The sequence below is a fragment of the Musca autumnalis genome, unplaced genomic scaffold (genome assembly GCF_047663935.1).
Source record: "Musca autumnalis isolate F117 unplaced genomic scaffold, ASM4766393v1 scaffold_3, whole genome shotgun sequence".
NCBI lineage: Eukaryota > Metazoa > Arthropoda > Insecta > Diptera > Muscidae > Musca > Musca autumnalis.
This window is the reverse complement of record NW_027411866.1, coordinates 146,455,654-146,471,254: the sequence shown is the minus strand read 5'-3', so window position 1 is coordinate 146,471,254 and position 15,601 is coordinate 146,455,654. Positions and strand designations below refer to the sequence as shown.

The following is a 15,601-nucleotide window of genomic DNA, read 5'->3' as shown; positions in this document are numbered from 1 at the left end:
AGCGCAAGATAACTCTCGAACGGATCTGCCGATTCGGTCCAAAATTTGGCCTTAGTAATATTTTGTCCGAACATAGTTTAAGTTCGAAGATAAGCCATATCGGTCCACTTCTTCAGGTACCTCCCCCCACAAAAGTTCAAAAATGTTCGGAAAATTGTTCATATGTTAACTCATGAAGGGAGTAGCCGAATTGGTCCATACTTTACACATCCTAATATATCTACCAGATATAGATCCGGTTTAAATATGGACTACATTTGTCCACTCCATATTTGTCCACTCCCACACCAAATTTCGGATAAGTTCACTTTAAGACCTGCTATCGAATCACTTTGATTTTTGTTGAAGCAATTACGATGGTAAAAGTTTTTTCAGGGGCAAGTCCACACTTCATGAGCAAAAAGCCCGAAGGGTGTAAAAACCCCCTACGGCACCATATGTAGTGGCTGGAGATCCACTTCCATAATGGTCAATGTCGATCCATTCCTTTAAGTATCTCCTCCCCAAAATTTTTGCTCTTTAATCCTAATCAACATTTTTGTTGGTTTATACGCCGAAAATGTTTAAAACCCCCTATAAACATACTTTTTTTGGAAAAAATTGTTTCAATATACACAAGCTGAGGGTATATCTCTGTCGGCTAAGCCGACTGACACTTTTTACTTGTTTTAAGTCAAATATCAATAAAATATAAAATAAAATAAATTAAAAATGATAATAAAAATTAAAAAAAAAAATAAATAAAAAATTCAAGCAATTTAAAATTTATTTAAAACAAGTAAAAAAGTATCGGCCGGCTTTGCGACAGAGATATACCCTCAGCCTGTGTGGATTGAAATACTTTTTTCCAAAAAAAAAAACATATGTATGTATTTAGGGGGTTTTCAAAATTTTGGGCGTATGAATCGACAAAAGTATGGATAGGATTAACGCTAAAAATTTGCGGGGATAACGATAGATAGGCCTTTTTTATCACACTAGCCTACGAAAAACATAACATCGCTGTAAACAGGGCCACTAGGAAAACCGTCGGTAAAAATGACCAAAGGATCCTCGAACAGATCCTTAACAACGCCAAAATGTTGAACATTTGTGTAGGTGGTACCACCAGGATTGTACAGATAGGGCCCAAATTTGAAAATAAACTAAGTTTCGACAATATTTAGAGATCCAATGTTTGGACCAAATCGGTTGCTACGTCTACGAGAAATCGCGCGTACCATTTTAGCGCATATTTTCCAATTTTTGTGGGGGAGGTACCGGAAGGAGTGGGCCTATAAGCACCATCCAAAGTATGGACGAACGCAGTATTCGGTTCGAGCTCTCCAGCCACTATATATGGGGTTTTTTCACAACTTTCGGGCTGTTTTCTTAAGAAGTATGGACTTGCCCCTGCAAAAAACTCTTACTGTCGTAATTGAGTGAGGTGTGTGAGGCATCCGTAGGAGTGGACAAATATAGTCCACATTCGAACCTGATCTATATCTTGTAGATATATTAGGATGTGTAAAGTATGGACCAAATCGGTCACTCCCACCCGATACGACCTTTTTGAACCGATATGACATATTTTCGAACTTAAACTAAGTTTGCACAAAATATTACGAAGCCCACATTTTGGACCGAATCGTCAGATCCGTTCGAGAGTTAATCTTGCGCTCCAACCACTACATATGGTGTCATAGAGGTTGTTTGTACCTTTCAGGATATTTTCTGATGAAAGTTATAGCGTCGTATGGGGGGCAGTGAATACAAGTTGCTACAACAAAAATAAAAGCGATTCGAGAGCAGGTCCTAAACTGAACTTTTCCGAAATTTTGTGTGGAAGGTACACGAAGGAGTGGACCGATTGAGTCCATATTGGAACCTCATCTCAGTCTGGTAGAAATTTCACGATGTGCAAAGTATGGACCAAATCGGTTACTTCCGAAGATTCCCGAACATTTCCGAATGTTTGTGGGGGAGGTACCGGAAGGAGTGGACCGATGTAACCCATCTTCGAACTTAAACTAAGTTTGTACAAAATATTAAGAAAGTCAAATTTTGGACCGAATCGGTAGATCCGTTCGAGAGTTGTCGTGCGCTCCAGCAAGACAGACAGACGGACGGACATCGCTAAATCAACTCCAAATTGTCTGAAACACATTTCGTCCAAAAATACTTGGGGTCTAAAACCATTATTTCGATGAGGCACATTTTGCCCGTATGAAAGTATAAAAATGCTCCTTGAGTTTTTGTAAAACTCATATAAAACTTATATATTTAAAAAATGTCCATTTGTGTAAAAAAAATCCAAAATTAATATTGGAAACGGTATGAAAGAAAAACATATTTTTACCCATGTAATTTCAATATATTTAAAAAAAGTGGTCAACGGACGCAACCGAAACTTCCGCGAAAACGAAACTTCTGTTCCCTAAAAGTTCTAGTCCATTGTAGTTAGAATTTCACTAAAATTTTGTTCCTGTAAACGCTACGTTAATTTATTAAAACGGTTCTTAAGGCCAACAATCCTACCTACCTAACTAAAACACAATGTTATTTCTTTCTAAAATAATTCGAATTACAAATGGAATATTTCGAATTACAAATGGATTAGTTCAAATTTCAAATGGAATAATTCGAATTACAAATGGAATAATTAAAATTACAAATGGAATTCTCGAATTACAAATAAAATGTTACGAATTATAAATAGAATTCTCGAATTACAATGAAAATAATTCGAATTACATCTGAAAAAGGTGTATCTATAAATAACCACTTTAAGGCAGGGACGTAGCCAGGATTTCATTTCGGGGGGGGGGGCCACCTGACCAAAATTTTGAAAGTTCATGTTAGCGAAAATTTCTTATTTAGTAATGATGTAAACCTTATTTTATACTTGTATTACTGATGAAATAACTGTCTTTACTATTTTTTAATTAAAATGACGTAAGACTTCTTGGCCAATTTCCCTTGTTTTCAGAACTTTTTTGACAATATATCAGAGTTAATATATGTTCAAACTATAGATATACAACTACAGTGAATGTTATGTAATTCAGTGATATCACTTCGGTAAGACCAAACGAACGAGTATACAATCGGAAAACCTTAGAAATATCTTAACCTTTCCTTTGATTCCTACTTCACAAAAGTTCAAAATCATGGCTTCAATTGTCCACTCCAATTTTATTGAGTAATTTATGGAAGGAAAATGGGATTAGTAGAGAATTGATTTATACAAAGGGAACATTCGGATATCATGGCGTTATCCACTAGTATTTTTTATATTTGCAGGTAGATTTAGGAGTTATATAAATAAAGGAAAAAATGCCGAGACACGTGTCTTCTTTTTTTTTGTCTTTTATCACGCTGCGGTGTCAGAATATGGTCAGTTTTTCAATTTCGGAAAGACTGTTACTGTCATTGAAGTTATTCCCTAAAGATATTTTGGTGTCCAATCGTAGATCTTATCACAAAGAATTTCTGAAGGCCGAAAGTGGTTTTCTTGATAGAGAACTAATGCTGAGCAATAGTGAGTCTATCCATGAAGAAATACTAGCACCCAATCGTGGGTATATAATGTCAAATTCTGTCGCCCAATCGTGCATCTGTCAATAAACTATTTTGGCGTCCAATCGTCAGACTTCTCATATAGAAATTCTTGTTTCCTATCGTGGATTTTCTCATAAATTGATCTCGACAGTCTTGAATAATTTAAAAATCAAATTCTGGCGCCCAGATTTTTAGCAAAAATCCATGAACACAATTTTTCCCAATCTACATTTTTTATACTCTCAGCCTTTAGTCAAAATGTGCCTCATCGAAATAATGGTTTTAGGGCCAAAGTGTGTTTGGAAGAAATCTGTTTCAGAAAATTTGGAGTAGACTTAGCTATGTTCGTCCATCTGGGTGGCTGCCTGGAGAACACGATAATTCTCGAACAGATCAACCGATTCGATCCACTTTTCGATAACCTTCCACAGAGTATTTGAAAAATTTTCAGAGAAGTACAGTTTAAGATCTCTCTGGATAATTAGTAAATATACCTGTGTAAGCTTAAGACCTCAGCAGCCATGGCTTCACTTCCTTTATGCTAATAATTTAGTTATAACTAAAAATATGAAATAAAAAAAATATATTATACAAATAAATTATAAAGACCTCTCGGGAAACGGTTTGCTTTTTTGCAACAATTTTTCTCGGGGCCCCTATTACTACAATACAAGTTTTTTCAGGGACATGCCCATACTTCCAGAGAAAATGGCCCAAAAGCTGTAAGAAACACCTAGGACCATCATGTGTAGTGGCTGGTGCGCATTACAACTTTCGAACCGGATCCTAACATTGTTTATAGCAATATTTCTGCGGTCCTTATATAAAGTTCGTAGATGGTGATTTTCGGTCTACTCCTTCTGTATTTCCAACCACCCCCCCCCCCCCCCATAAATTCAAGAATTGTAGCTACAGTCGTATGTGCGATTTTTCTTGAACGGAGCAACAGATATGTTCCAAACTTTGGTTTTAGTAATATTTTGTCCAAACTTAGTTTTAGCTCGAAAATGGGTACATCCCAACAAACCTTCAAAATAGTTGTTTAATGCAGGTCGGTATTCTTTGTGTGTGTATATTTTTTCTTGAAAAAACTGAAAATAATACTGTGACGCACTGAAATGACTTGTGGGCGCAATATCTTTTAAAAGGAATGACTCCCAAAGTAAGATATACTTCCAAAATGAACTATGTCGGTCCGGTTCATTTCTTCAGTTACCTCCTCTGTAACATTTGTGATCAATGATAAAATCCATATTTTGTTGGTGAGTTCATACGTCCGAAAATGGCTACACAATTCTGAAAATCTCCTAATACATAGCTTTGGGTTAAAGGATTTTGGTTGTGTAGCCGCTATTCGATCTGTCCATAGATTAAAGTTTCAGTTCACGCAGGACCCTGAGCCTATCCGCAATGCCGACTGATACTTGGTGAGATTTTGACGAATTTGAATCTGTTTCCGATATTTTTATTTTATTTATTTATTTTTTTTTTTTGATTTCGTTTGTCGTTTTAAAGTCCTTTGCCGAAGAAGGAAAAATGAACAATTCTAGAAATGTGCATCCATTCAATGTACTTCCCAAAATACAATTCAAAGAAAAATCCCTGAAGATGAAATTCAATGTAATTTCGAAATATTTGAAATACAGTCGGACCTCGATTATCCCTGATGGTCGGGACCGGAGGCATTACGTATAATCGATTTTCACGGATAATGGAGGCAATGTTTTTGAACATATTTTTAAGTAAAAATGGCAAAGTATTTTACAATAATAATAGAGTCAGTAATTTTTGTTATATTTCTAAAGGTAATCTACAAAATTTTAGAAGGATACATAATACCATCTTCAGATTCATCTGAATTGACTTTGTTTCACGGTTTTTGTAATACTATTTACATATATACAAATTGTGTAATATGGAAGAATTTCCAGTTTTCTTTTGTTTACCTTTTGTTTGCTTAATCAAATTTATTGGAAAGTGTGCTTTTACTCCCGGATAATAAAGTTTATAACGAAAAATATAGGAAATGGAAAAAATACCAACATTTCTTATCTATCCCGGATAATGGAGGTTCCCGGATAATCGATTCACGGATAATCGAGGTTCAACTGTAATATGCAATAAATAAAATATAAACATTGACCTCAATCTCAATAATCTTGATTTTATTAACATTCGAAAAGTCGAACAAAACATAAAAATACGACAGAAAAATTCTTTTTTGTACAATAGACATTTAATAATTTGTAGGAAGGGACAAGTTTCAAATAATCTTAACGGACGACAATGCGTTGGAATAGAAATCATATAAAAAAATTTGATATAGTTTTTTTTTGTTGCCAATTTCAAACATAATAAAGAATTTGTAATAGTTATGATGATCAAAATAGTTAATTACAAAAAGGTGTTAGAGACTATATACTTATTGCTCTTATCAAAAGTTTCAAAAACAAAAGATCGCAAGAATGTTTTTTTTAATGTTGTTTATAAGCCAAAGTATTGGACGTAATATGCTGCAAACGTTCAATAAATACAAAAAAACGTATTGTTCTGAACTCAGTAACACTTACAGTCAGCCTAAAATTACGAATAAACGCTTAAACAAAACCTTAAAACTTAACAACAACTATGCAGAAAATTGCTCAAAAAGTCTAAAGTGTTCATTTTTATACTTTCAAATATGTTGGACAATAAGTATACCAAATGTAGTTAAATAATTCTCTGTAATACTTCCTCCAAATACTTTACATATTTCTTGAAAAATTTAAAAAAATTTAAAATTTTACTCAAAAATTAAAAAAAAAAATTGTAACATAAGCTAATATCCCAAGGGAACGAAAATCATTTCGGGGGGGGGGGGGCCGGCTACGTCGGTGCTTTAAGGGGACTTTTCTGTATTTAAGACCAGCCTAGACGGTGTTTTTATGGTCCCTGTAGGAGGTCATTGCCTATTGAAAACTTCCTTAGGAGATCTACGGACAGAAGAAGATGAACTTCTACATATGGAACTCCTTTTGGAGCTTATATCTATAGAAGTCCTATTTATGACATCTTCAATCTTAAGGAGGTCCTCTATTTATAGAATACTTATTTAGGATGTCTTCGATGTATAGAAGACCCATTTAGCGGATCTTATATCTACCAAAGACCCTTGTAGAAGTCTTTCATTAATTTAACGCCCCTTTAGGAGCTCTTTCATTAATTTTAGGAGGTCTTCTATCTACAGAGGAACCCTAATGAAGACGTTGGGTGCTGCCTTCCAAAACATTTTTTCTACTGTAATCTGTTTATAGAAAATCCTTTTTAGGAGATCCTAACAGGCCTGCTATCTTCTACACTTTTGTAAGATTTACTATTTCTATGCGCAAATAAAACTGATGTTGAAATTTTATCCGAATTGCAGCAAGTCTTTCTTACTGCAACGTTGAAAACGGAAATTACGTGGAGGTCAGTATCCACTTGAAATTAAAGAGGGTCCCTCTTTCATTTCAAGTGGACACTGAACAGATAAGTTAGGCGATTTACCCTGTTAAAACCTGGTCTGAGCCGATGCTTAGTATTTTTGTTCTTTAAATTGGTTCACTCTTTCTAATAAACTACGGAATCAGAGTCGGCTGGGCTTTGGTTGGAGTCTAATCAATGATGGCTTGTCTCAGGAGAACTAGGTGTTTAAGCCTCTGGCTTACCATACACCTAAAGCCAAACATTGGTTTTAGTTTCATCGCAGTTGTTGCTGTGATTACTTGCTGTACGAGGGAACATAATATCTTTTTGGAACTTTCAATGTACATCCTCTGGTACGCATAAAGCAACAGTCTTGTAAAGATTTTAGACATTTCAAGGCACAATTCCTTAATATGAGCCATCATTTGGGAGTTAATTAGTGTCTTTGTTCAAACCAAGTCTTTATTGTTCTTTAGGGGTGAAGGACCACAGGGAGGTCAATTCACTTACTACAAAATGGACCAAAATAGTCCTGGATTTTGTTTCATATTTCTTATTTCTTCGGTCTTCCTCTCAAATACATATGTATTTTTTTATTTTTATTCGCTGACATTGTTTTGTTAGGGGAAGTGAATGCTGTCAATACTTGCCTTTTTCAACCTGTACCCCTCACTAGTAACTCCAAATTGACGGAAATATTATAAAAACACCCTCATATGTTATTCCTTATGTTACATTTATTAGGTGTTTCTTATTTCGTAACGCGATGACATTTGATAGCTTTCCAATTTCTGTTTAAAATATAAGTTTTTTTTCTGTAATATTGTTATAGTGTGTTACTTATTTATATTATCGTCTAATAAATCCTTTAGCAAGTCCATATCCTGTCCTTTAATTTTGCTTTCCTTCATTTCATCATTCCATTTCTAATGTTGTACTATAGTTTGCTGAAATTGTTGACGACGATCACAAATATTTTTTAAACCTCTTGCTGCAATCTCTACAGCCGGTACAACGCGACTGAATGAATTTCCTGAAGTATCTCTATTATTTTCAATATATTCAACAACATCGGATATAATAGTAATAACGTCAGGAACATCGGCGACACTTATACAATTTGCAAGGGCCACAATACTGCCCATAACATTTTCATAAACAATTAATTCCTGTGGCATGCTAACGGTATGGAGTGTGGGACAAGTGTATGAAGGATTCTTACAATTTGGATCAATGGCTAAATATTTCTTTAAAGCTTCCGATACAACAGCTGCCAATTTCATGACACGATCAGCTTTTGTTTCAGATTTGATTGATCTTTGTTTCAGCTCAAATTCAGCAACATCATGGATTAGAAGAACCTTTTCAATCGCATTTGGATCACAACTGTGAGCCAAACAGAAGACTGTGTTTCGTATTTGATTCACAGTCTTAAGGGCGCCACTGATTACGTCTAAAGGTGTTGCAGCAGAGGCGGCACCGACAAAGGCTAAACAGAAAGAAACGTGGAATTAATAATGTAAAAATTTAATTGAACGAATATTTCTAAACTTACCCACAAATAGTACGACAAAGCACAATTTCGACATTTCCCTGTATTGATTTTTTTCTCAGTTTATACTCTTACCGCTGTTGCAGAGTATATACCAATAATGTTTGACGCATTTACGGTTTTTATAGGTATAGAATGCTTCAAAACTTTTTTGTTATTTATTCAAATGCTTCTTTGGGAATAAAAAATTCTTTTAATAAGCAAATATTTAAACAAATAAAATTTGCAATGAAACACCTGCATTTTGCTTAACAAAAGAACGGCACTAAATGTATATGCATTAGTTTCGGCCTCAATTTTCCCAAGAAAATGTTTTTTTATTGCAGTTTTTTTTTTATATTGTCTCAAAAATTATATTTTACTTAAAATTGAAATAGCAATGCCATTTAATCAGCTAATTATTTATTTCTTGATCAAATATTTATTTGTTATGTTCAAGATTGGTATATAATTATGTATAGTTTGAAAATCCATTTTTTCAAAATTAAAAACCTTCGAACACGAAGAATTATACCAGAACATATCTTGGAATAAAAATTGTAGTATTTTTTTCGATGTACCTTCTTTACGAAAAACATTAAAGACAGACACTTGATCCGTTCGAGAGTAAAGGCCTCTACACATAAGCGGCTGGCTTTCTGGCTGAAGTCATCTCTGGGAAAGGAATAAAGAAATGTCTGAACCACATTTGAATTAGGTCGAACTAGGTCTTTAGTCATTTACCAGATATGATTTAAGCAAGAAAGCCATGCTTCTTATGCGTCGAGGCCTTAATCGTTGCCAGCCAGATGGAAAAAAATCGACTTTGCATAACGTTTTCTCAGCGCACAGTGCGGACAAATTTTTATATAACAGTCCATATTTTCTAAAGGGATGAAGATGAAGCTACACACAGACAAAATGGCCTCTCTAACATATGTCCCAAACATATTTTGCAACAAACATATATTTGTTTGCGAGCAGTCCCAAACTTAACATATGTTTGGGTCCTGCAAACAAATACATGTTTGGGTGCAAACAAATACAAACCCAAAAACCACCAAAAAAAAACAAACACATGCACCAGTGGGCGCTTTCTGAGAGCAAGGGAGCGTAAATATCAATGTGAAACTCATTGAAATGTATGCTCACTTGCTCTCAGCAAGCGCTCACTGGATATTTCTAACATGTAAACACATTTATATGTATATGGGGGTGTTTTTTATTGAAGGGTATAGAAAAATAGACAAAACAACAAAGACACATAGGTACATAATTGGTGTGTCTTTTTACTTACTAAATGTTGCTGAAACAATATTTTCAGCAACTTTTCCTTTATACAACTGTCAAAATCTGAAACATTTGTAATAATTATTACAAATTATCACGTAAAAAGACACAGCTAATAAAAGAAAAACTGAATGAAATAAATTATAAAAAGTCGAACTTTTAAAAAGAAAAATTATAAGGAAACATCGTTGAACGCGTCTTTTTAGTTGTGAAATAAAACATATTTTCTTCAAAGATGAAATCATTAGCGGGAAAACGACATCAAATGATTATAAAATGTAAGAAATAGGTAGATCCATATTTCAAATATATGTACATAAGTATGTATGTATATGAAAAATGTACTGATGTAATTACCAATATTAAATGCGATTTCTTCCTTGTCCAATAAAACATTCCCATTCACCATTTTGATTCAATTATAAAATGTATTGGACATTTAATTTACTAAAAAGCACAATTTCTTTAAGAAAAGACAAAACACTGCTTTATTCACTTACTTTACCGTCTTTACTCAGCGATGTTCTCTAGAACACTGATGAAAAAGACCAACATAACGGAACATACGTGTTTTACGCATTACACCATGCACACAGCTCTCTATTATAAACCAGCATTCCGCAGCTGCGAGAGCCCTCTTGTTACTCTATTTGAGAAAAATCCTCTCCACCCATAAAAAATATGTTGTAACATAAAAATATGTAGGTACCCAAACATATTAAATTGAGATATGTTACAAAATGTTGCAAACATATATTTGTTTGGACACAAACAAATTATGTTTGGATACATACATATATTTGTTTGCAATCAGTCCCAAACAAATATTTGTTTTGATCCAAACATATTTCTAACATATATTTTTCTGCGTGTAAGATCCCAAAATGTAAATTTTCATCCAATAAAGTTACAAAATGTCGCTAAAACACTTTAAAACAATCTTGAATAGCGCGGCACCGTTTTATGGAGGCTATAATAAAACGTGGACCTATTTTGATAATTTTTTGTAAGGAGATTTTTTACTCATAAAAACATTATACAGGCGGACCTCGATTATCCGTGATGGTCGGGGCCGGAGGCATTATGGCACAATGGCATCTTATTGTAAATACAATAATAATAAAGGATACATAATATCATAATCAGATTCATCTGAATTGACTGTGTCCCTTGGTTTTTGTAATACCATAAATACACAAATTGTGTAATACGGCAGAATTTCCAGTTTTATTTTGTTTGCTTAATCAACTTAATTTGAGAGTGTGAAGTTTATAACGAAAACAAGTGAAGTTTATAACGAAAACATGTAAAAAAGTGTCAGTCGGCTTTGCCGACAGATATATACCCTCAGCCAATGTGAAGTGAAACTTTCATCTACGGACAGATCGAATGTATTTAAGGTCTCTTCAGAATTTTGTGGCCCTTTTTGGACATTTGAACTTGCCGACAAAAATGTTGATTAGGAATTAACTGCACTAAGACACAAATGGGCCATGTTAGAAGTTAAACTAAATTTTGACAAAATATTAGGAGTTCCAAAGTTTGGACCAAATTGGTTGCCCCATTCACGTGATATCGTTCCAGCATTTTAGTGACCTTTTTAAATATTGGGGAGAAGTACCGGAAGTTGTGGACCGGTGAAACTGAGTTTGGATATAACATGACGAAGACCAAATGTTGGACCAAAACGGTTGGTGAAATAGGGGCTTTTTACAACTTTCGGGCTGTTTCTGCAAGAAATATGGACTTGCCCCTGAAAAAACTTTTACCGTTGTAATGTAGGTAGCGAATGCAAATCGCTTTAACAAAAATCAAAGTGATTCGAGAGCAGGTCTTAAAGTGAACTTTTACGAAGCTTTGGGTGAGAGGTACCAGAAGGAGTAGACAAATATAGTCCATATTCGAACCTGATCTATATCCGGTAGATATATTAGGATGTATAAAGTATGGACAAAATAGGTCCTTCCCTTCAAGAGTTATCGTGCGCACAATTTTTCCGAACATTTTTGAAGTTTTGTGGGGGAGGTACCTGAAGGAGTGGACCGATATAGCCCATCTTCGAATTTATACTATTTTTTTACAAAATATTACGAAGGCCGAATTTTGGACCGAATCGGCTTATCCGTTCGAGAGTTATCTTGCGCTCCAACCACTACACACGGTGTCATAGGGGTTTTTTGCAACTTTCAAGTTATTTTCTCAGGAAGTATGGACTTGCACTTGATGAAACGTATACCGTTGTAAAGGGGGAAGTGAATACAAGTTGTTGCAAAAAAAATTAAAGCGATTCGAGAGCAGGCTGAACTTATCCGAAATTTTGTGTGAGAGGTACCCGAAGGAGTGAACCGATTGAGTCCATATGGGAACCTCATCTAAGTCTGGTAGAAATTTAACGATGGGCAAAGTATGGATCAAATCGGTTACATCCTTCAAGAGTTATCGAGCGCACAAATTTTCCGAACATTTTCGAACTTTTGTGGGGAAGGTACCGGAAGGAGTGGACCGATATAGCCCATCTTCGAACTTAAACTAAGTTTGGGCAAAATATTACGAAAGCCAATTTTTAGACCGAATCAGTTGATCCATTCGAGAGTTATCGTGCGCACCAGCCATCCAGACAGACGGACGGACATTGCTAAATCAAGTCTGAAACGGATTTCGTCCAAATATACTTGGGGTCTAAAACCATTATTTCGTTGAAGCACATTTTGCCCGTATGAAATAAAATAAAAATAGATAAAATACCGTTATAGGCGTAAATACCCCAGCTTAGCAGGTGGTCGCAGCTAATATACTGAGAAATTAAAACTTCGAAAGCTCATTGAATCATTGGAATAGCGGGACACCCCGAGACTTTTCAGATATGGACTAATTATAAATATATACCTAAAAAGGGTTTCAAAACAAATACTGTTGCCTTATAGAACTATGTATATAACGCTACTATAAATACTTCAAAAGGACTCAGTCTCAAATCCAATAAATAGTAATAATATGGTCTACACAAATTTGACGAATTTCCTTTCCACTTGAAGTATTTATTGTTTGTTTTTCAAGGAAAAATAGGGTGTTAAATTAACATTACCTCAAATGTAAATGAATTTTAAAATTTCCGCTTAGCAAGCGTGTTTTCTATTGCATGTAAGGCCAGCTGATGTCTTCTCTTGCTGTCAAAATAAATGTTTAAACGTTTTTTTTTTTAAATAACTAGCAAATGCCCGCTACTTCGTATGCGGAAAGGGAACAAAATATATATGAACAATATTTAATACGGGAATGGTGAATACTAGAGATTCTGTTGTACTAAGACCTATTTTTATTACCAATATTTTTTCGATTGTAGTCAGAATTTACAAAAAAAAAAATGTTCCGTATCGCATCCCTACTCAGCTACCGTATTTTTTATTTCGAATTTCCCAAACTACGTATCATATTGCAAATTTCAGATTTGACTCCTGGTTTTACCCCTTCACTAACACAGCATTCCCTTCCAGTACGAATTTCCGAACACTAAACTTTATCTCACCACTTCACAACAACAATAACGCACATTCACAATTCAAGGTTCTAGCTTTAGCGGTTTCGCCCAGAACCCGAATAGGTCCTTTAAATTTTCGGCATTCAAAGTGGCCATAAAAATCCACGTTTTCGTATATCCCCATATAACGGTACCTCTCGACTCAGTGTATTTTAAAAGAAGAACAAATCAGTATTGTCCAATTTTCTTTAAATTTGGACCTTGAATACTCAGAGGATATACAATTTTAATTTAAAAAATGTCCACTTCAATCCACATTTATTAAAAGAGATATTTCGAAGATTTAGAGTATTTTGAAGATCTTCTGCACATTTTCCAACCGAAATTCGGAATGAAAGGTTAGAAATTGTTTTTACAAAAACTTGTACTTAATGTGCACGGGTATGTCAACCGTATATAACAGACAATTTTTTGGAGGCATTTCAATTTAGGCTCTTTTATTATGAGGGGGTAAATAACTTCTAGTTAACAAAATTGTCGCATTGGACCACGTTTTCAAATTAACATACCAAAGCGGTAAGAACAAAAACTATTTTTTGAAAAGATACTTCACGTTTGACTACTTAATTTCAGTACATTATTTAGAAACGCCTTGAGGTTAACATCAAATCAATGGAACAATATTCAGTAAAATTTTTCAAACTCAGAACTTTGTCTCAAATTATATAATCCCAGCTTTGTTCCTACACTCAACACCAAATTTTGTACCTTAACTGTTTACACAATACCAAAATGGTTTTGGTACCAACATGTTACCCAACTTTTCGTACACATAGGTATACGTTTCAAAAAATTACTTTCTTATATTCAACATATATCCTAACCCCAATTCACTTTTCCAGCTTTATCTGTTCCCCTGAAACCCATTATAGTACTATTTAGTACTTTTTGTATAAATAAGTACGAATTTTCCAAACCTCCTCCCTACCTCCACTCAAAACACCAATTGCTAATCTAATACGGAATTTCAAATTTCCGGTTCTAACCTTTACAAATTGTACAAAATTCTATACCATATAGCAAATACCAAAAGGTACCAAATTTTGTACCATTTAGCACTTTTCGTACACGATTTTCCTGGAGGTAGGCTACCCCCATAAAATTGTCGATTAATGTAGGTCCACCCTTTGATGTTGTCCCCATAAATCGGTACCGCCCAATATTCGGTATTTTTATATAGTATATAGTCATAATAATCAATGAAAATGGCAGAATTTTCCAAATTTCACATTGAGGACCACATTTTGACGTATTCTTCATATAACTGTCAACATGTATTTCTTCGGTTCTTTCCTTGATTTGATATTGAGTGTAGATCAAAACTATATGTTCCAATTATTTACTTTACGATAAACTTCAACTCTCCACACGGTGCTTCTGAAGCAAATTTAAATGGAAGGTGCTTACACCTGGGAAGTTTTTGCAGATTTTGAAACTACAATGTTCATAGATGAGAAAAATCAAAAAACAAAAAAATCGCCGGAGCGCTTTTTAAATAAATCGCGATTCAAGTTGACATTTTTAGGCGTTGTTTAGGTTTTTGCGATGTTGCTTGGAAACCGCGAGTCCCATGTAAATTGGTCTAAAGAAAATGTTGTAGCTGTGAAAATTCTCCACAAGATTGACGTTTATAACGTTTTCGTAGGCTTTAGCGTTTTTGAGATATAAAAGTTCAAATTGGGACAATTCAAATTCAATTCAATTCTGTATCGCCCCCTTACAAAACAATGTCATGACTGCAAATTTCCAACTTAAACTTATATATATAAAAAATGGTACAACCTAGGAAAAGTTACATAAGCCAGTCTTGTAGAGAATTTTTACAGCTTCAACATTTTCTTTAGTCCCATTTTGGTATGACTTGCGGTTTTCAAGAAAAATCTTGAAGACATAAGATAAAAACCTAAAAATTTGAACTGAACCTCTATATCTCAAAAATGATAAAACCTACGAAAAAACCTAAAGGTTAGTCTTGTAGAGAATTTTCACAGCTACAACATTTTCTTTAGTCCCATTCCGATAGGACTTGCGGTTTCCAAGCAAAATCGAGGACAGCGAAGCCGCTCCACATCCGATATGTCTGAAGAGACTTTACCAAAGTCGAAACATGTCATGTCATATAGTGGTGGGTGTGTGGGTTCGAATCGTCGTCGGCTTTCCTTTTTCACTTGCATTATTGATTGATCATCAAGCTCGATTCCAACGAGAAATTAATTAAAAATTAATACTAAAAATGATCTTCGCCTAAAAAGGCAAAA

General features: G+C 34.5%; 2 protein-coding genes across 5 annotated transcripts in view; one reads left to right on the top strand and one right to left on the bottom strand.

Annotated features, from left to right (window-relative positions):
- LOC141397879 (uncharacterized) overlaps positions 1 to 15,601 on the top strand; it is a 283,294-nt gene that overhangs the window by 182,291 nt on the left and 85,402 nt on the right. The window lies entirely within an intron of this gene.
- On the bottom strand, positions 7,911 to 8,617 carry LOC141398326 (uncharacterized). Its single transcript, XM_073975611.1, has 2 exons — positions 8,540 to 8,617; positions 7,911 to 8,473 (listed from the first exon to the last, which is right to left on the bottom strand). Exons 1-2 carry the CDS (start codon positions 8,571 to 8,573, stop codon positions 7,911 to 7,913), a joined length of 597 nt encoding a protein of 198 aa, XP_073831712.1. The 5' UTR covers positions 8,574 to 8,617.

What these genes read in the sequence shown, in the direction of transcription:
- LOC141398326 (XM_073975611.1), bottom strand. Translation starts at nt 8,573, where the DNA reads ATGTCGAAATTGTGCTTTGTCGTACTATTTGTGG. An exon ending in CTTTGTCGTACTATTTGTGG is followed by an intron (nt 8,474 to 8,539) that starts GTAAGTTTAGAA and finishes CTTTCTGTTTAG; the next exon opens with CCTTTGTCGGTGCCGCCTCT.